The sequence below is a fragment of the Olea europaea genome, chromosome 11, assembly GCF_002742605.1.
Source record: "Olea europaea var. sylvestris chromosome 11, O_europaea_v1, whole genome shotgun sequence".
NCBI classification, from domain to species: Eukaryota; Viridiplantae; Streptophyta; class Magnoliopsida; order Lamiales; family Oleaceae; genus Olea; species Olea europaea.
In genome coordinates this window covers 36,302,635-36,324,684 of record NC_036247.1, presented here as the reverse complement: position 1 = coordinate 36,324,684, position 22,050 = coordinate 36,302,635, and the positions used below count along the sequence as shown (strand labels likewise).

At 34.0% G+C, this 22,050-nt stretch overlaps 1 protein-coding gene across 1 annotated transcript; it reads right to left on the bottom strand.

The window, feature by feature from the left end:
• Positions 1 to 2,311: 2,311 nt before the first annotated feature.
• LOC111404250 (protein LYK2) lies at positions 2,312 to 4,617 on the bottom strand. The gene has a single exon (XM_023033052.1). It carries the CDS (start codon positions 4,487 to 4,489, stop codon positions 2,468 to 2,470), a length of 2,022 nt encoding a protein of 673 aa, XP_022888820.1. The 5' UTR covers positions 4,490 to 4,617; the 3' UTR covers positions 2,312 to 2,467.
• Between the last annotated feature and the right edge of the window lie 17,433 nt (positions 4,618 to 22,050).

Here is a 22,050-nt window from a genome sequence, read left to right as displayed (position 1 = left end):
AGATTATTAGATATAAATTAGGATTATTGGATAATAATATATCTGTATTAGAAAATTAGAAATTGACAACAATACCCACAAATGACAAAACTATTGAATTTTAAATATTTGGATGAATTTAAAAAAAAAAAAATTCATTTTTTCATTTTTATATATTTTTTCGCCTGTTCAATTTGGTTTTAAACCGCAATTAAAATTCTCAAACCTAAATCAAACCATTTTGACCGGTTTGGTTTGGGCCAAAACCATTTTGTTGACCGGATCCACGTGGCACTAAATCGACGATTTCTAAAATGCGATTTCGATTCGATTTTTCAGTTTGACAGTTTTTGCTTACAGCCCTAACTGGAATAAGGTTAACACTGTGTTTAATTTGGATTCCAAAAATTTCCAATCAAATAAGAAAAGTTGCTCCTATCTTGCCGTAAAGTAACTGTGCTATTGCATGGTTCTTGTCTTTTGCTCTTGGGTGGTCCGATGTCAAGGTGTGCGATTGCACCCCATACTTTGGTAGGGTTGGGCAAATCTCCTGAATCGAACCGAACCCGGACCAAACTGAAACGAACCAGACGGTTCTTGTCAAATTAAATACCCAAACGAGTATTTAAATTGAGAACCGACAGGTACGGTTCAGTTCTCGATTCTAGACCAAGAACCGAATCTTTCTAATTTTTTTTTATATTGAATAAATCAAATTATTTTAATTTTAATTTCTAAACAAATTAACAAATTAAAAATTTTTAAATCCAAATTTTTGGCCTAGTAATTTATTTCATTTCTAATTTTTAAATTTTTGGTCCAATTACCCATTTTATTGTTTCAATTCTTAGCCCAAAAAGATCCAATCCACTAAATAACTCTAAACACCTACACTAAAGTGCATAATGCTGTCTCGACTCTTGCACTCACTCTCGCAGCCTCGTCGATATTCCAAAACCTATACAATCGTCGGTCGACGCTGTGAACTTCGATTGAAGCTGTGATCTCCACCGACTAAAACTTTGACCGTAGCGATCATTTGAACAATGTAGTCTACCAGCCTCTGACATTCGAAAACCATTGAACGTGTCATTAGTTGAAATATATAATGTTGTTATAAATGTTAAAAAAATTTAATTATAGTACAGAACCGAATGAAACCGAACCCGAACGGTTCCATAATTATATTTGGACCCGACGGTTCCATTTATTAGATACCCGAAAATTTTTATTCAATTCAATTCTCTTTAGAACCGAACCAAACCGACCCATGCACACCTCTATACTCTGGTGTAATCGCACCAAAGTAATTTATGTAAAACAGGAATTAGGTACCCAACTTTTCTTTGATGTTCAACTTGAGTCCTTTCTTTATGCAATTTGAGTTATTTGCATTCCTATTTCATCCAATTGAATTTATGCATTCTTAATTCATCATTTTTTGGTTCGGATCAACTTTTGAATATTTGTTATTTAGTCCATAAACTTTGAAACTTATCATTTCTTGTTATTTTTCATTCCCTTTCCTTAAATTCACTTACAATCAATAAATTTTACCTAAAAAATAATATATAAGAGATTAAGCTATAATTCATCAAAAATATTCCTAAATATTTCTGGCACACTTTCTCGATGTCATTTTCTAGACAAATAGCATAATCCAAAAATCATTGATTCCATGTGTTCATGAATAAGTTACATCCTATCAAGTCTATGGACTTATCACTGTACTACATTTGTGGATGCTTATAGGAAGTAGGATTTAAGTTTGATCCATGATCCAGAAATTAAGCATAAAGAGAGCACTAATGTAAAGAACAAAAATGATATTGGGATATCCTATAGATCTTCGCTTATTTCTAGCAACATTTCTCTTTAGGAACATTAACCTAATTTGATTGAAAAATCTTGTTAGAAATATTTTAGTACTTGTCTGTTGAGTCATTTTTTTCATTTGTGGCTCCTACCTCCAGTAAGATTTAGCTCTGATTTTGAGCTCACCTGTTGTTACCTTCTATTTCTGCAGTGATCTGCAACCACCAAGATGTGTGTTGTCGCTCGAAGAATTGATAGAAGGGCATGACTAATGTATATTGTCATCTTATTATTCAGTTTTCTCCTAATTGGATTTCATTCAATCCTCTTAAAGAAGCCTTTATGGATGTCCCTCGATTTGAATTCTTGAACTCGTGGTTCATTTGGACAAAGTTCTCATCACATTAGCATCCGTAAAGTATCCTTTCTATGGTCATTAAAAAATGTTCAACATGATTCTACATACCCTAGTTAGGCTGAATTTAATGCAATGTTATCGACTAAAATTCGTCGCGTTTATTTTTGGACAGAACGCAGAATACAACTCGAAAAATTGAAAATGTATTACATGTCTTGATATCATTTATTTTTTAAATGGAACTAGGCATACATCTTGATTACAAATGTAGTTATTATATACACTCATACCAGGATATCAGTCGTTGAACCAGATTTACATATTATTTGCAGCTCCTGCCTTGACAAGAGGTTTGCAAGAGCTTTCACAGATATTGGATTGTTTACCTTCTGGTAATTCTTCGACTAGCCTCAACAACTTTTCGACGATTTCTCCAGCATTAGGTCTTGAAGAAGGATCATCATCTATGCAAGATCTTGCAAGATTAGCCAATGCGATGACTGCATCGAAAGAATAATTCTCCCCGAGTGCACTATCAACCCATTCCCTCAATTCCTCTGCATCTTTTGATTGTAAGACTAGCTTAATTTTATCAGACAACTGGATATAACCTTCTCCTTTCTCGTCATCCTTTGTTATTGGTGTTTGCCCTGACAAAACCTCTAGCAAAACTATCCCGTAAGCGAAAATGTCAACACTCGGGGAAATGACTCCGTCTTGGAGACACTCGGGTGCCAAGTATGCTTTATTCCAGGCTGCAGGCTGGCTACAAAATGATTCTGAATCTTCTGCATCGTTGCTAACACATCTCGCCATGCCAAAATTACCAACCTTTGCATTGAATTCTTCGTCCAAAAATATATTCCGACTCTTTATGTTTCTATGGACATAACTAGGATTCATGATGTGATGCATATACTGTAAGGCTGTGGCCACGTCTAGACAGATCTTTAGCCTCTGGTTCCATGATAAGAAACAATTGCAGGAAGCAATAAAGTGGCTCTTCATTGCCAATCCACCGTGAAGCCAATCCTTCAATGAACCATTCTTGGCATACTCGAAAATAATGGATGAATCAGAACCATCGATCACACATGTGCCTAAGATCCTGATTATATTGGGATGATGGTAAATTGCATCATAGAAAAGCCCGATATCAATCCTTGAGACTGTCTCCGATGGGATACGCTTTATTACCGTGTTTTTTCCCTTGAGACGAGCATGAAAAACAGAACCCTCGATGAGATTATTCAAATTGAAATCCTCTGTTGCTTTATGGATCTCTTCAATTGTGTAACTCTCTACCAACCTCTTGTGTGGAGTGGTATCAATAGCCTGATCATCAAGAGCACACTGTGATTCCTCGAATGAAACTTTCTTGTCACTTGTAGTTCTAACACTCAAACTTAGCTGCTGCATCTCCAAATCTCTATTCACTTTCTTGATCGAGTCCTGCCTCTTCTTCTTTTTCTTCCAATAAACGAACGCAGCCCTGATAGCTACTACGCTTGCAGCGAATGCAAATAAGCTGACAGCAATACAAACTCCAATTTTCCACATTTTTGGTTTTCTCTTCTTATGCGAGTTTCTGACTCGAATACTTGCTGCTGGATATCCCAAACTGGGCTCCCCGGATTTTGCTAGTGAACCAAGAATAGGGTTTCCTTCTACTGGAATCAGAACAGTCGACAACGGTTCAAGAAGGCTTGCTGGAGTGAAATCTGCTCTTGTTATATTATTAGCAGAAACTATACTCTGATGAGTGATATTAAACTTGAAGGCGAGGTTAGCAAGTGTGTCACCTTCCCTTACAGGATAAGTGAACAAAAACTTTCTTTGTTCGAGTTCAACTGAAGATGGACACGCGCACTTCAACGGAACAACTAGATGAAATTTTTCTTCAGCACCTATTGGTGAGACGCTTGGATTCTTCTCTTGAATGGCTTGGCAAGTTGTCAACCCCTCCAGAGACTCAGCAATAGCATCAAAGCTCTCTCCTTTGCTGATGATTGTATTCACTTCTGCTTCAAAGAAACCACCAGTACACTTACAGTCAATCGGGATGAACGAGGACTGATCAATGGAAAGAAACTCAGTGTCATTCACCTCAATATGGTTGATGCCTAAGTAAGAACTCAGACTGGATCGCGAGGAGAAATGAGAATTAGTGCGAATAATAGCAAACGTCCTGCAATAATCCCGCAATCCGTTTTCATTACAACGATACGCTGAATGGACCGAAGATGTAGCATTGCAGCTAAGAAAGTTCTGGCCGAGTGCAGATACAAGTACATACTGAAAGAAAAGCAAAGCTCTAAGTTGGAGTTTAGTGTTCATAGTTTGAATGTGCAAGGGAAGGACCACTTGGTTTTCACATGGAAGCCTTATAAAAATTCAGGAACTTTTTCTCAATAGTGAAGTGGGGTGATTGAGTATTTTGGATCTATACATGGTGGGCTATATAATAAGGGAGAATTTAGGGACAGGGTTCTTGGATTTTGCAATAATTATAGATATTTTGGAGCTTTGATTCTAGTTTACTGGTGACCCTTTAAATTGTTCTTGATTTCATTATTTATATATCCTAAGTGAATTTTCAAGTGCCTGTAATCATGATTATTCATTGAACTATAACAAGTTCAATTGAACTTCTTGGTTTCAAAACCCTCCTTTTTGATGCATTGAAATTAGTAGAAATCTCTTGTCCAATATTAGACAAAGAATTAGAGATAGGTTTATCTCCACCGGCCACATCCCATGTTAATTGATTCTGGATCTATTTGGTTGTATTTACATCTTGAACACATAAGTTGAATTCATTTTTCTTTTCTCAATAATCGATTAGAATACTTCACTCGCCAGTTTCTCAAATAAGACGACTTTATGCGGATCAATTAGAAGATAAAGTCATAAACCAATTGGAAAAGAGAAGAAATAAGAAGGATCTACGAAAACGTCGTAACTTTTAGTTCGGGTGTCGAATTTTAGGTGGTAAGTATGATTCAGAAGCGTTTTTCACTTCTACACATTTTTCCTAGGTGACAATGATTTGTCAAACTTTTTTGGTCAAATTCCATAGTTTAAGGGTTTGTTCTAACATTTACCTATTTTTCGTTAGTATAATTGTATTTTTTTTTTTTTTTATCATTTTTGTAGTTTTATTCATATTTATCTAAGAAATTAGGATTTCGATTTGATTAGTATTTACGTTTCCGTCCTACGTCACAATCCCTACATTGAGTCATATATCATAAAGTTGAATTCACATCTCCTATGAAAAAGAGTCAAAGTGCAAAACAAGAGGTATAATGGTTCATCCTCACTTCAAATACAAGCATATACGAGCTATTTATCTTTCTTACTCAACATTTAAGGAGCTTTGACAACATTTCTAGCCCCTTTAAAATTCAAGTATTTTGAAAAGCTCGACACAAAATGACATGAACATACAACTCAAATTCCTTATCTCACTATTTTTGCATTTTATTTTATTTATTTATTTATTTGTTTTTTTTTAAACATATCGTATACACTTATTACAATAGTCACTTTTGTTAATTTCAAAAATATGTGGGCATCCCTTCTAGGCCTGGCATGAAATGTAGGTGTATACTACTAATAAGTATTAGATAGAATTGAACGATAACTTCGACATTGTTCACTAATATACATTTTACTTTAACGAACATGCACTCGTATATTAAGCCCTTGATTGGTAGGGACTAAAATCCAAATTTTAATTTAAGTCAAAATTAATAATTAATTTTAACCACATATTTTATCAACTTTAAAATTGACTTAAAATCTGATTTTAAACCCACCGAACAGGGACTAAATATCCGTGAATTGCATCATAAAGTAGAAAGAAAGGTGTGGACATGAAATAAAACAAACTGCAATCTGCTTGATTATTGATGGGAAAAAATATATAGATAGGTATGCTTAGTCCTTGGGTAGCATAAGGGGGGTGACAGAGACTAGAAAAGATAATGTATCCATCGACAAGACCTGCATGCATGGTAAAGCACTAGCATTACAAGATGAAGATGGATAGATGGGTCAAATTCTCATTCATTTTCTTGGATGATAAAATAATTAAAATTTCACACCTGCTGACTATGAAAATAAAAGATCTTCAAAGATAGAACACTACGTCAAGCTCAAAATAAGTATTATAATTTCAAGATTAATGTTCTCAAATGAGCTACTATCTCGCAAGAGCATGTAAAGAGTAAATCTCATGTGTGCTACGTATGTAAAATAATAGTCAAAATATAAGAGTTTGAACTACTTTTCTTAACAATATTGATATTTAAATATGAAATCCTAAATTTTAATACCAAAAAAAATAATAAAATAAATAAAATCCATTAGGCATAATTTCACGTCGATTAAAGATGAAGCAATCTAACGAACTTAGACAACTAGTTACGTTTTAAGAAAGAACTCTAAGACTTTATATCATCACCGATATAGGCCTTTCCATTTGATAATCGAAGAAAAGTACTGGCTTGACTTGCAATGTCAAGTATACTACAAAAATTCTATCTGTAAAACTTTGTCAAATTTTACGACGTATTATGAAAAATAAAAAATAAAAAAATAATTATTGTACAAGTTACTGCACCTGGTTTTATTTTTTATTTTTATTTTTTTGGGATAGGGGGCGACTGAATCATGTTCCTTTAAAAGCATAAACACCAAATTAATGACATTTCAGGAGTAGGCTAAAAGTACCAATAAAACATAATATTAAATTTGTATAAAATTGAAAACGCTTTTCTTGGGTCGGAAGGTGTACACGTGACTGCACGTGCATACAATTCAAATACTTAGAAAGAATTTAGAATTTCAAATGGACGAATCTCAAGTATTATATAATTTGTTTATAAATTGAAACAATATATGACAAGTGTAATAAACATTCATTCTCAATTCAGAAGAACAAAGGAATCAAAATAATAATAATAATAATAAAATAAAAATCATGATTCGAATTTATAAGTAACATGTAGATGATAGAATTGAACATGGTTTGGTTCAGTTCGATTTTAACAAGAACCAACTCGGACCCGAAATTTTCGGGTATTTTATAAGTGGAATCATCGGGTTCCGTTCAGTTCGGTTCGATTTGTTTATCAGGTTCTGTATTATAATTAAATTTTTTAATATTTTAAAGCTACGTTAATTCAACTAATGATATGTTCAGTATTAACTCTTAAAAATTAACGTAGTTCAGTTTTATGTGTCTTTTGCGTCCCTCTTTATCGAGTTTTTCATATATTTGATTGTTAAAATCAGAGGAAGGGGAAGATAACGAGCTTACAATAATTAAGAGAGGTGTTATCGAACTTCAATTTGATTTCTCCAAAACGGTAGAAACGGCACTGCGGTAGAGTAATAGATTTAGATAAAACTTAAATAAATTTGATTAAGTTAGCTTTGAGTTGAAAACTAGAAATAGAAAAATCATATTTTTGAGCTTGAGCTAAATTAACTAGTTAGCAAATTTATTTAGAAAAAATAAAATAATTTGGTTTATTTACAATAAAATAATTAAAAAAATTAGGGAGATTCGGTTCTTAATATAGAAACTAGAATCGAACCAAACCGGTTAGTTATCGATTCAAATATCCGTTCAGGTATTTAATTTAAGAAGAATCGTTCGATTTGGTTCAGTTCGGGAGTTTGTCTAGCCCTAATAGATAGGATCCGATGGAGTTGTCACTGGCCAACATTTTGTGCATCCGAGTTGAAGCACATGTAAGGTTTATTTTCCCATCTTCATGGAAGTCATAAATTTCATAATAATTGGCTCGTAAAAATTAATCAGATCGAAAAATGGACAATATAAAAGAAATCCAAACGGCGAAACCCAAATTTCTAAAAAGATTATGTTCCAATACTCTCAATACCTCCATATATTCATTAAATACGTTCATGCATGGTATGAGTAGAAAAAGGTCAAATTGTTTATGCAATTTTTAATCGTAATTAATTATGCCAAATTGGCATGCAAATCATAATTTTACACACGAATATTCAATTACCTGTCGTAGTATCAACTTACTCCCTGAGCATTCTCTACACTTCTAACAATAGCCGGATCTGAAGCTCCAAATGGTGAATTTCCAGCTACACTGCTGTTTGCTCCTGCTGAAGCAGCCATATCAATAATTACACAAGCCTTCGGATTGTTGATAATTGAAAATAGAAAGAATCGTCCCATAAACTTGGAAAATGTGTGTTCCAATCAAACTTGAAAATTAAAGATAGTGTTAAGTTTCTATTGTTCCCCTCATTGGGTTTAAGCTTCTGTTTGGGAGCGAATTTTTATCAAATATTTAGCTGTTATGCAGTGTATTCTCAGTACAGAGGAGCCGTAATTATTGACTGAATTAAGTAGAATGACAAATGCGTCCTTTGACTCTCATTTCAGTCTTCATTATAAAAGGATATTTCTGGAAAAATGTTTTTGGCCGAGTCATTAATTACCTCACAAATGGAACTGTCAATGTTAGGTTTTTGATATTCAATAAATCATGGGATATGATATTAACGTGAGTTAATGTATTTATTAGGTATAGGTCGATGAATAAAATAAGTCCTAAAATCAAGTCCATGAGCTCCACCTAGTCCAATTGTATTTTCTCTTAAATGACTTGAATCTTGACTTGTTTACCTTTCTTTTTGATCCAATTAAAAGCCTAACCCGAAACTATTTATAAGACTATAACCGTAGCTATTTTCTAGTGTGATTTGTGTGTCAGAAAAGAAGATTTCCGGCCGTCCCCTTTGGTCTGTGAAAGCGGCTCCTTGAAGTGTCCTAAACGGTTGATTACTTTGTGTAATTTGTGGTTCCTTTATAGGCACATTTGTGGTGTTTTCTCATTATCTTTGTGGCTACCAAATATCACAATTTTTTTTTCTTTTTTGGGTAAGATTGAATAACAACTGAGGTGAATTATATTGGTTGTGGATTGGAGCCGGTTGATTTGGTTGTTCATAGAGAAAGGTATGTTGGATTGAGCTTGGAAAACACCGATTTGAAGATCATTTGAGAGAGCTTCCGCAACATTTGTATCAGAGCTTCAAGGTGTTGGTTTTAGCTTGTGAAACATATCAAAAACGTTAAAAAAACGGGTGAAATGAGGTAGAAAACAAATCGAAGAAATCGATAGAAAACTGTGTAAAAATCAGATCTGTTCGTGCAATTTCTAGTCAATCCAAAAGGTTTTTGGTGAAACGGAGATCACTTGTGTGATGTACAAGTGGTGGCGGTTCAGTCTAAATGGCGGCACGCGAGCACCACGCGTAGAGACACTGGCCATGATGAGGGCGTGTGGAGGCATTTTTGGTGACGGTTTCTTCAGACAGTTTGTTTCTAATGTGATTTATGACATTTTGGTGTTGTTAGTCTTTTGTTTTAGGTTGTACAGTAGAATCTGAACATAATTGTTCTTTACACGTTCGGGAATCGATCGTGGTTGGTTGGTTACTGTAGTTTCTAATGACTTTAGGACGAATAGTGGTGGTCCAAAAGTGATAAATTCATATCTTTCATAATTTAAGGACTCAAATTGATTCGCTCTGGTTTATTGGCTTAGCGCGTCATCGTGTGGGGTTAGATTAGATTTGTGGTTACCATGAAGGGGTAACATTGGTTGTGTTAGAAATTTAGGAATTATTTGTTCTATTTAAAGTGTTGGATTAAATTGCAAGTTAATAACTGCTTCTGTGTTTAATTTACTGCATTGCGTGACAAATTGAATTTTTTTGTTTACATACCTTCGTGTTTGCATTGATTTTCCCGTTAGAACACCTGAACTTGATCGGTTTAAATATTTCCCTGATCTAAGTTCGTGAATTTTACGAAATCCTGAAAATCTAGAACGGTGTATATTGCGACCTTAAGATTACTTTGTGTGACCTATCTGTGCATTTGGTTGTTCTGTTTTCTTAAAAATGTTTTCACACTTTGAAGTTGAAATTTTTAATGGGAAAGGAGATTTTTTAATTTGGTAATCAAAGATGAAAAGTATTTTGGTCCAACAAAAAGTTTCAAAAGTCATAGATGGCAAATTTTCTGTAAACTTAACAGAAGCACAAAAAGAAGAGTATAATGAACTTCTGTACAATTCAATTATTTTACACCTGTCTAGCACTATTTTGAGAAAAGTTGGAAAACTCGATTCTACCAAAGAACATTGGGAAAAATTGGAGGAATAAATATGCTTAAGTCCACTCCTAATAAATTGTTCTTGCTTGAAAGATTTTTCAGTTTTAAAATGGATCCTTCAAAGGATCTTGACGACAATCTGGATGTCCTTAACAAATTAGTTCAAGACATTGATAATTGTGATGAAAAGGTCTCTGAAACATATAAAGCTATTATCTTGCTTAATTCTATGCCTGATTCATATAGAGAGGCTAAGAATGTAATTAAGTATGATAGGAACACCTTAACACCCGAGATTGTCATATGCTCACTTAGGAGTAAGGAGATGGAATTAAGGCTGAAAAAGAAGACCAAAGGAGTTGTGAGTTATATATGATGAAGAGTATGATGAAGTTTAAGCAAATGAATTTGGGTAGAACTTAAGACAATAGTGATTCGAGTAATGACTTGAGTGATAAGAGTAGTAAGAAGAAGGGCAAGGGATGGGACAAGTCTAGTGGTAGACGGTGTTACAGTTGTGGTAAGTATGAACTCTTTGTTAGGGACTGTCCCAAAAAGAAAGATAAGCTAAAGGGTAAGATGAGAGGTGAGACGAATTTGGCTATAGGGTCTTGTGATGACTCTAGTGAGGTTTATTGAGAGTAAACGTAGTTACGACATGTGCATCTATGCGTGATCATTTCTGCATGTGTGTGATTATCTAATTTTGTTGCATGATTATATGTTGCATTTTAATGTACTTAATATGTGCATTTGCATGAATTTGAGGCAATATGATTACTAGGTGTAATTGTTTGCATACATAGTGGCTTTATGATGCATTAGCAATGTATTTGATGTCTTTTGGGGAGGTGTAGTATAGATGTCTAGGGATACATTGTGGTTTGTATCGGGGATGTGGAGTGTGACATTTGGATCACGAGTAAATATGTGATTAAATTTCTAGAATCCTTTATCTATAAAGAGACCCTGATCGGGTGGAGTATGAGAGAGGCACTTCTATTACTTTTGTTAGGTGGAGACCTATTATCCACGTAGGTTGGAAGAAGTGATGTTGTGATAGCGGATTATCTAGTAGACTTAGGATCTATTGTGACTTATTAGTTAGACATGAGTTGAGTGATCAGTCTAGTGAGCATGGTGGGCGATGAGAGGAAATATATGTTCTCGAGGTATGAGCAACACGGAATAGGATAGGATAAATGTGGTGAGATCTTCTGGGTCATTTATGAGTTTGTTGTGTATGTGGCTAATCGTGTGTTTGATTGACTTGGTGTTAATCTGTTGTTCTGTGTGAACATGCCTCTGAAAAGATCTATATGTGTTATCTTATAATATATTGTCATTGTATGTGTATTTACTTTTGATTGTTTATTGTTGAATATTTGCTTCTACTTAGGTGTTCTTAACCTTAACATCGGCACGTACATGGAGCAGGTATGGTATGTGTTTCAAGTTGGAAATACGAGGTAAGGTCCGTGATCTAATTTTATTGACTACCTTGATTATGCAAGTACTAACTATGTGTTTTAATTGCTTGCAGATTTATTGGGCATCAAGTTGGAGATTTATTGGATTTTTGATACTCAATAAATTTCGAGCTATGATATTAACGTAGGTTAATATATTTTATAGGCATTGGCCGATGAATGAAATATATCCAACAACCAAGTCCATGAGTTTCACCCGGTCCAATTGTATTCCCTTTCGGATAGCTTGAATCTTAGCCCGTTTACCTTTCTTTTTGTTCCAATTTAAAGCCTAACCCTAGACTATTTATAAGACTACAACCCTAACTATTTTCTAGTGTGATATGTGTGTGAGAAAAGGAGATTTTTGGCTACCCCCTTTGGTGTGTGAAAAACGGCCCCTTGAAATTTCCAAAATGGTTGATTACTTTTGTGTAATTTGTGGTTCCTTCATAGCCTACCTTTGTGGTGTTTTCTTCTTGCCTTTGTGGTTGCAAATCATCACCATTTCTTATTCTTTGTGGGTAAGATTGCATAGCAACCAAGATGAATTATATTGGTTGTGGATTGGAGCCGGTTGGTTTGGTTGTTGGTAGAGAAATGTATGTTGGACTAAGCCCGAAAAATACAAATTTGAAGATCCTTGGAGAGAGCTTTCGTAACACATCAAAAATTAGATTAAAATTGTAGCGAAATCACTCTGGACATGTAAATGTTTCCAGAATTCTTTGTAGATAGTAGGCTATAGAATTTACTAAAACAGTGGTAGTATTTTTTCTTTGAAACATAGCTCAGAGTGAGATTTAAATATTTAGTGACCTGAAATCACATTTGACAAATAGTGTATGGTAAATCTTATGGCATAAACATTTGCTCACCAAATCCAGGCACGACAGTCATAATAAGAAACCATTTTGAGAGAATCTTCATCATTACGCTGTGGAGCATAAAGCAAACCTGATGGTCTGGGAATCATTAATTTTCTTAATCAATAGGGAAAATATTGCCTTCCACCATGATTGTGTACCATATTCGTACTTCATGGCCTCTGAAATACCTTTTTATTCGTTAACTTCAGTTTTATTTGTTTTACCACCGGGTTAAATCTTTGTGGCTGCTGTTTTATGTTTAGCAATGCTTAAGTTGTTTAATTTGGGACTCAGACGAGATATATCCTAACTTATTACCACCAGTGTATACACTTCCTTAAGGCTTCAAGTCAACACCAAGCCACATTCCATTTAACTTGATCCTTTGCACAAGTTCTCTAATTGCCTGTGAAACTGGACTAGTCACATTTCATGATTATTGAGATTTTCATTGAATGATAGAAGGACTAAAGTTTAACAACTAAATTCGTAATATTAAAAACTATTATTTTCTAGTTTAATTTCAATGCCAAACATCCAATTATGTGTAAGTGTTTATGCCTTAGGTCCAACCAACTTTGAACAAACACTTTTAATACATAATTGATGCAATTTTATAACAGATCTATTATTTAATTAACGCTCAATTAAATTAAATAAGAGTCAGTAGATTTAAGTTTTGGTAATTTGTTAATCATAAGAAGTTATGATTGTAAGATACAAATTACATATGACTGAATCTTAAGTCAACTATGGTCGTAAGTAATAATGAGTACGGATAGACCATCACTCGTGACATTTTTTACTTGTGAAGTCAGTAGTTGATCTCACATGTTAAAGTGTGTGTGGTGATACTTGAATAAACACGTGGATATTTTGTTATAAAACAAAATATTGGAGATCCATTGGAGAGATTCACATAGATAACTATTTGAGTATTACTGGTTAATCTCTAACGTTCGATAATGAAATTGGTCCTTGGACTAGAGATCATCATAGTTTCTTATATGAGGACATTCATACTTTGGTGATATTGGATGTTGCTCTGCCAAGGGTCGCTAATATGACATCGTACGGGTATGTCATGTCAAAAATTATATGAAGGTTGTGAATGACCAATAGATGATTCGTCACTGTTAGATAGTAAGAGATTATGATCTACATTTTATTCAATTAAGTTGATAATGAAATTATTGGCCAAGTTATATTCATAAGTCGATAAAGAGTTTTTGATTTATATAGACTTAATAGTGGAATGAAAGATATGATCGATAATCGAGATTGACACACTTTTATATCTCGTAATTGATCGGAACATGTTGACGAAGGGATTATAGATTCACGGTAAATGAGCAAATTTGGTTTTATCATACCTGGTGATATTTCCCATCATATTTGTTACTCTAAGATATTACTAGATATCAATCTGGGATGACAGATATGAATTAATGATAAATTAAAAGGGGTGTTTTAGTTTTTTAATTTATCGATTTTGATTAGATTTAAATAAAAATTCATGTTGTTAGGTATCATGATAGGGAACCTAATGGGTCACACACTAAAGTAGAACTAGGAGAATGAGATCCACCAATTATTAATTAACAAGTGTTGGATAATTAATCAATTAGATTGTTTATTAATAGGTCCAAATTAATTAATTGAATTAATTAATTCATGGGTCATATTTAATTAATTGAATTAATTAAATATTGGACTGGATTAAGTTTAAGAGATGGGCAAAATCCGTTTGGACTTATATTAATAGGCTGTTGAAGTTTGAAAAACTGTAGAGAAAATTCATATTCTTACTAGTACAAGAAAAGAAAAAAATCATAGTTCTCTCAATCTTGTTTTCTGTGTGAATTTTCATTGAAGGCTGGATCATTAGATAGTTGGGATTGCAAATCGTGGTTGTTGGAGTTCGGGAAAAGCAAAGGAGTTTGCAGAATTTGACAAATGTATAATTTCTATCACAGTTTCTATATAAACATAAAGAAGATATTTGGTGGAAATTGAAATTTTATATAAATTTCGCTGTGCATGATTAAGTAAATGCAACACACTGCACAAATGTAAAAATGAATATAAAATTTAAAGGGAAAAGTACAAAGTAAGTTCCACCTCTGAAGTCGTAGGACGGGCCTTGAAAACTTTGAAATCCTAGGCGACTAATTAATATCAGACCCTTAAATATAATTTTTTACAAGAGTAGCAATACTTACGAAAAGTGAGAAAAAATAGGTTATGTGAGCAAGTTGAGACCACTTGTCTACGGCTGAAAAAGAACCTTTGATTAAATATTGATTTTTACTCCAATGACATTGGTCTTTATACCAAGTTTCCTCCTCAGTTCAGCTACTTATAGGCTCAAAATCCTAATAGAAAGCCTATTGCAACTATACTTAAGGCATGTCTTTATCATAGTTTCTCCAAAAGGTAGTCAATTCAAGGTTGGAAAAATGATCTCTTTTATGTTATTTTAATAGTTTTTGGCAGCTTCAATTTACCACTCACGGATCTAGGGCTAGCAATGTTATTTTAAACTTTTATACAAGCTCATCATATAAACTAAGGCTAGTAAGGATGGAAAATATTCTAAAGAAAGGCGAAAATTGAAGTCCAACAGAAGATCTTAAGTTCCTTAATAGAGCACTGACACATCCATCACACTGAATATAATAGAATAAAATGTGTTAATATAAAGAATACAAAAAATGAAAATAAAAGTCCACTCCCAAAAGACGTGCATAAAATCTTAATAGTCTAGAATATAAATCAGTAATGAAGTACCAAAAAGCCTAGAAATAATGAGATCAAGCGGTTGAACATGGAGAAAGACCCTGAACTGCCTCAAACAGGCTATGATTGGTAGACCTATTGACAAAATTATTTTACACAAACTCAATGGTAGGCAACTCAAGATCTCAACTACCTATTATATTCCCAACTAAGTAATGAAATATATTACTCGAACTATGGTTCACTACCTCAATTTCGCCTCGAACTAGGGTAAAATGCGAAGGAAAACTTAAGTGTCGTCCTAAATAATTTTCATAGTTCCTTCCAAAAGTAACTAACAAACTTAAAATTTTGATCAGACACAATAATAACTAGAAGTCTATGGGGGTAGAACACTTCATTAAAGAACAACTTAGTAACATGGGACACGTCAGTAGACTTGGAACATGATAAAAATGGACCATCTTAGAAAACCTATCAACAACCATGAAAATGGAATCATGAGCTCTAGTGACTTTAGATAACCATAGATGAAATCTATACTAAGGTCACGCTAACGAGTATGAGGAATAAGGTGAGGAAGATGAGTATACAACCCAGTGTTTTAACGTTGTGTCTTACCCAATTGACAACTGAGAGATAATGCAAGCAACGTTTTTTTAGGGAATATCAATAAAATTGATCATAAACTAAAGTGATAGTTTTATCTCCAACAAAATGGCTAGCTAGACCACATGCATGTATTTCCCAGACCAAGAAGTCACGAAGTGATGTGCGAAGAATACCTAACTTGGTGCCCTTGAAAAGATAACCATCTTTAAGCAAGAAAGCAACATGGTCACGAGAAAGATTATCTAAGAATTCGTGAAAGGTGGTGCCGAATTCATGACAGCTAGGATAATTATCCTTCAAGCTCTCAAATCCCACCACAGCAGTGCTCATAAAATGAAGCACTGTAGTAGTAGATTAAAAGTGTCAATCGCTTTATTTTTGACCCCTTCTTGATGATAAAGAACAAAAGTATACCCTTGAAGAAATTCGACCGACCACTTAACATAACGTTAGAAATTAAGGTAAAGAAGAGCTTGATGGTCAGGAAAAAGAACAAACTTTTGAGACAATAAGTAATATTGGCAATGATGGAGAGATTAGACAATGGCTTAAAACTCTTCATTATATGTAAAATACTTTTACCTAAGCAACCGGCTGACCATCCTGACTTAAGACACCTTCTATACATACATACATCGGATGCATCATGGGTAACCTAAAAAAAGATCCAGATGACATAAAATAGGAGACTCGATCAACCCTTGCATGAAGACTAAAAAAGCTCTCTGGGATGAAAGAGTCCAACGAAAATCCCATATTTTATACACTCAATAATGGGAATAGAGATAGAGATAAAACTTTGAATCTCCTATAGACTGATGCTAACCCATGAAAGCTACGGACTCAGTCAATGGGTAGGTTTAAGCCAATTGCAAATAATGGAGATTTTAATTGGATAAGCAAAAACACCCTGGGCGAAAATGATGAACCCTTAGAAGAGAACTTGGAATTTGAAGAATGATTACCATTGAGGGTTAGCAAAAAACTATGCATAATGAAGAGTATGGAAAACATGTCAAAAATGATCTAAGTAGCTCTTGCGATCGATTATAGATTAAAATATCATCAAAACAGACCACATGAAACTTTCCAATAAAAAGGTCGCAAGACGACCTGCATCAAAGTGATAGATGCATTGGACATCTCAAAAGGCATAACTACTCATTCATACAAACCACTATGAGTCTTAAATGTCATTTCCATTTATCTCTAGTCTAATTCTAACCTGATGATAACCACTCTATAAATCGATCTTAGAAAATCATAAAGATCCTAACAATGTATCTAACATATCCTTAAGATGTGAGATAAGAAATCGATACTTAACAATGATTTTGTTGATGGCATGACTATCCACCATTATCTCTTTTTTTGGGTCAATAAGACTGAGACCGCACAAGGGGTAAGGCTAGGGCCAACAAACCTTCATCAAGTTAAGCCTCAATTTACCTATTGAGTTCTACTCCTTAGTTTGGTTCATCCTATAGTAAGGGTACTTTGGTAACTAGGAACAATATACAAGATTGATAGTATGTTGAATATCTCATATAGAATAGAGCTCTTTAGGTATGTCAATAGGGGTGATATCACTAAACTCATCTAGCAAATGAGTGACCTTAGGTTGAAAGTCAAAGTGTGACTCGGAAGAGGTATGTGAACAAGCTTCGACAACCAAGGTTAACTTGAGCCCAATATTATGACCCTCATGCTCAAAGTCCTTAAGGGATAAAAGTTGAATCCGAGCATTGATAAATCATACACTTATTAAGTGCCTAACTAAACTAAATTGATTAAGTGAGTGGACTTATATTCACAATTGTGTAAGTTGCGCTTTTATTGGTCATAATCCTCATTTGAATGAGAACAAGACAAATGAAGAGAAAGGAACCAAAATCGTACAAAAGTTTGAACTTTGGGATTAAGTGCACAATTGCTAAAAGTTAAGCGACCTTGGTTGCAATTTATGAAGGGCATGATTGAAATGAAAGTCAAAATTCGATGATCAAAATGTACAAGAACAAAGTTGAAGGACCTATCACGTAATCATTTGGGCTTGACTGTAGTAAGAGGAAGCTAGGCAAGTGCTACACATGTGGCTAGTGTTCAAATGGGCACAGGTTCAAATGCAATAACGACCTATGTGCTTTAGAGAAGGCGACGCGCTCACCATTGTCTAGGGACTATAGTTTTATGAGAAATTTTAGGGTCATTTTGCAATTTTTTGGTGCGATTTCTAGGTTATTTAAATGTAAAATTTCAACCTTTAACCCCATTCTCCATTCTAAATATTATAACGTAGAATAAAGAGAAAATCTGGAAGAAATAGAACACAAAGGGAGAGAAAAATAAGAAAAAGTGGAAAGATTTTGGAGAAAAATCAAGACCAAGGCACTCCTCTTTTCAAGAATCCAACTAAGGGAATAATTCTACATTTTGTCTTGTATTTCTATCCATTATGTTCTCCAAATTGAAATGTATTTCTCTTAACTTTCCCTTTTTTAATTATTTTATACAAAATGAGCTAGTTTTTTATGTTGGAATTTATGATGTAACTTAACCTAATTTTATTTATTTCAATACTTGTTCTTTAATGTTAGTTACTTATTTTTGTTTGCATTTACTATTGTATTTGTTGTTCTTCATTTATATAGCTAAATAAATGAACATGTTTAGTAATTTGTGCATATATCAAGAAACAAGGGACTAATGCAATATCCTTTGGAGATGAGAACAAATCTAATTTGTGGTTTGAGTAAAGATCTTCAAGAAGGTGAATAGTCAAAGCTTGGGGTCGAAGATCAAGAACAAAAATTAGACTGTGACATCTTTTTCTTGTACTTATAAATTTCGGGTAGTGTTTTTCCATTCTTTTTGTCTTTTGATCTTTAGAAACGTGTTAAGCTAGATTCCTTTTGTTTAATGAAGATGAACCCTTTATTTATTTATTTTTAATTCTAAGACAATTAGTTTAGTGATTCTTGTGTTTTTTGATTAATTATGCATACATTATTTAATTGTTTGATCACCAATTAGATAATTAGTTGCTTGTTATAGTGCTGAAAAGTTCACAATTAAGTAGAAAACTGCATGATTAACACACGAGCAATAGATGCTAGGATTAACAATATCAGGTGTGCAATCACCTCAATAATTATGTTATTGATTGAATGTGTTATCATCTAGATAATCTTGAAATTGAATGCTTCTATTCATTTGAATTAGAATTGGAAATAGAATCAAGTCTATTGAGAATAGAATTAGCTTATCTTGGAAAAGAATGTTGAGTAAATAAAATTATTGATTGTAAAAAATGCAAGAATGAAACTAAATTAGTTGAGAATTGAAAATAAGATAATAATAAGTAGATTCGAATCTCCTACACATACATCCCACATTTAGTTTATAATCACATTTAAGTAATTAGTAAATAACGTAGAATAATAAACAATTATTTCTTTTGTTACGTAATTCGAATTTGATAACGAGTTGGTACAATTCAATTTAAGGTGTATTCCCTATGGGATACTCTCAACTCATCAAATTTATTACTTATCAATGATCTCGTACACTTGCGAGAATTATCCGAACAATCAACATTATTTTTCAAACCTTTTCTTCTAGAATAAATACACGGCTTGTACTGAGGTCTTTCCAATAGAGTTTTCCCCCTGTTTGGAAGTCTGTAACATTGGCTGTTTAGGCCAATTTGGAGTTAATTTAGAAGAAAATGGAGGTTGCTGGACAATGGAGGTTTTGGATCAAGGATGGGCTCTTGATCACCAGAGGAAATTACCTCTATGCGCCTAAGGTTGGAGACTTAAGGAAGGAGATCTTAAGGGAGTGCCATGCGGTTGGTCACCTACGGAGGACACTGGCCCTTTGCTGGACAGAATGTTACAGACGTTGGATAGTTGAATTTTTAAAAATTAACTCATTGTTTGGTACAGTAGTTCAAAAGTTCCCAAAATACATCTTCTTGTTCATCTATCTATCCTTGAAGAGATTTTTTTTGTCAAAGTAGGCTTGATTTTCAAAGAAAAAAGTTTCAAGACAGGCTTGATTTTCAAAGAAAAAAGTTTCAAGACTTACATTGATTTTTAGGATAAAAACCACCAATAGCAACACTATATTTAGCTTTCAAGGTAGAATTTTCAATGGTCGATATTGAAAACTTCCTTCAAAAGCGACCTCTTTGATGGATGGATATGGTTGCTTGCCCATAACTTTACCTCTCACTTCATCCAATTAGAGATTTAAACCAATAAAAAATCTGAGAATCTTTTTCTTCTCCACAATTTTCTAGTAGTGAGCACTATCATATCTTGGCAATTTACTTGATCATGCATAGTGGAAACTAAAATAATTTTAATTCCCACAAAGGATTTTCTTTGTGTTTAAATAAAAATTGTGATAGGAATTATACTTTTTTGTAAATTCTGCAAACTCATTTGTCTATCTTGTAACGTGAACAATCACAATCTGTGATCTATCGCTTTCTAATTGTCCAACCTCCCATGAAAATCCACGTAGTAAACAAGATTGAGAGAACTAGGATTTTCTTTTCTTGTGCTAACAAGAATAATTGTGTTCTCTACTAATTTTTCAAATCATAGCAACCTATTAATATAAGTCCAATGGGCTCAGACAGGTATGTGATATGGAAATGGAGGTAGCACACTTGTCTCACACCTTTTTTTTGTCGACGACATGATCATATTCGCCAATGGCCATAAATATCTATTAGAGGGTCTTTGACTGCTTGAAGTATTACGAGAGGGTTTCTGGCCAGTTGGTGAATAGAGACAAAAGTGGTATTATACTACCTTGACGGGCATCAGATATTTAAATCAGGAGACTTGTATTCTTGACTGGGTTTACTCATCAGTAGCAGTCATTTACTTATTTGGGAGTCCTCTTGTTTAAGGGAGCCAAGAGGAGTTTTTTATATGATAACCTCATCATGAAGGTCAGGAATAGGATATGAGGCTTGGATTCTTGACTACTATTACCTGCGGTCCAAATTACTTTGTTGAGATTGGTACTATCATCTCTATTACTTTATCTTTTTCCGATTATGCGGCCTTTCAAGGTTGTACTAAAAAGATGGAGAGCATCTTTGCATGATTCTTGTGGAATTCTAAGGAAAAAGCACGTCGACTACACTGGAGGAGTTGGAAGGAGATTTACCTTCCAATAGATAAGGGCGGACTAGGCTTAAGGAGATTATAGGATGTGGTAGACATTTTTTCTATAAAGCTTTGGTGGTCTCAGAGTTCTCTTTGGGCTCAATTCTTATAAGGCAAATATTGTATGGGAACTTATCCATCATTTGCAAAGGTTTCCTACTCGACATCTCCTACTTGAAAGAGGTTGAAGAGAGTTGCACCACATACTGAGCCACACATTGCATGGTGCCTTGGTGTAGGACAAATGTTCTTCTAACACGATTGCTGGATGGGTGATACTACACTAGCATCCCATTCCCAATTAGGCAACACACATATGCGATGGTGCAGGATTTTTTTGTTGACAATGGGTGGGATTTTAAATGATTATTATAGGATCTTTCTCCTTACATGACAGAGTAGCTAGGGACAATAACTTCATGTGCAGATGCCTAGATCGTATTGTTTGGAGGATTACATCGAATGGTAGCTTTGCTACCAATTCAACATGGCAACTAATCCTTTCGGTTCACCGGTCTTAGGACTCGTATCGATCATTATGGAGCTCCATTTTCCTATCTTTATTTCATTTTTTTGTTCGAAGGAGGAATGTGTGTCACTTAGGTTCTCGATGTCAGTATTGCTCTGAGTTTGAGACCATCAATCATATCTTCACTAGCAGCAGCATTTCTGATTAGGTATGACAGCACTTTGGGGATTTTTTTAGATAACCATGAGATCAAGAAAGAAGGTCAAATAGAGGTTCCAAAGATGGAGATATTCTAGATAATATGTTCTGTAATGCCCCAAATTTTATCGACTTAAATTTTGAGATGTTATCGATATCATTCCATAAACATACACC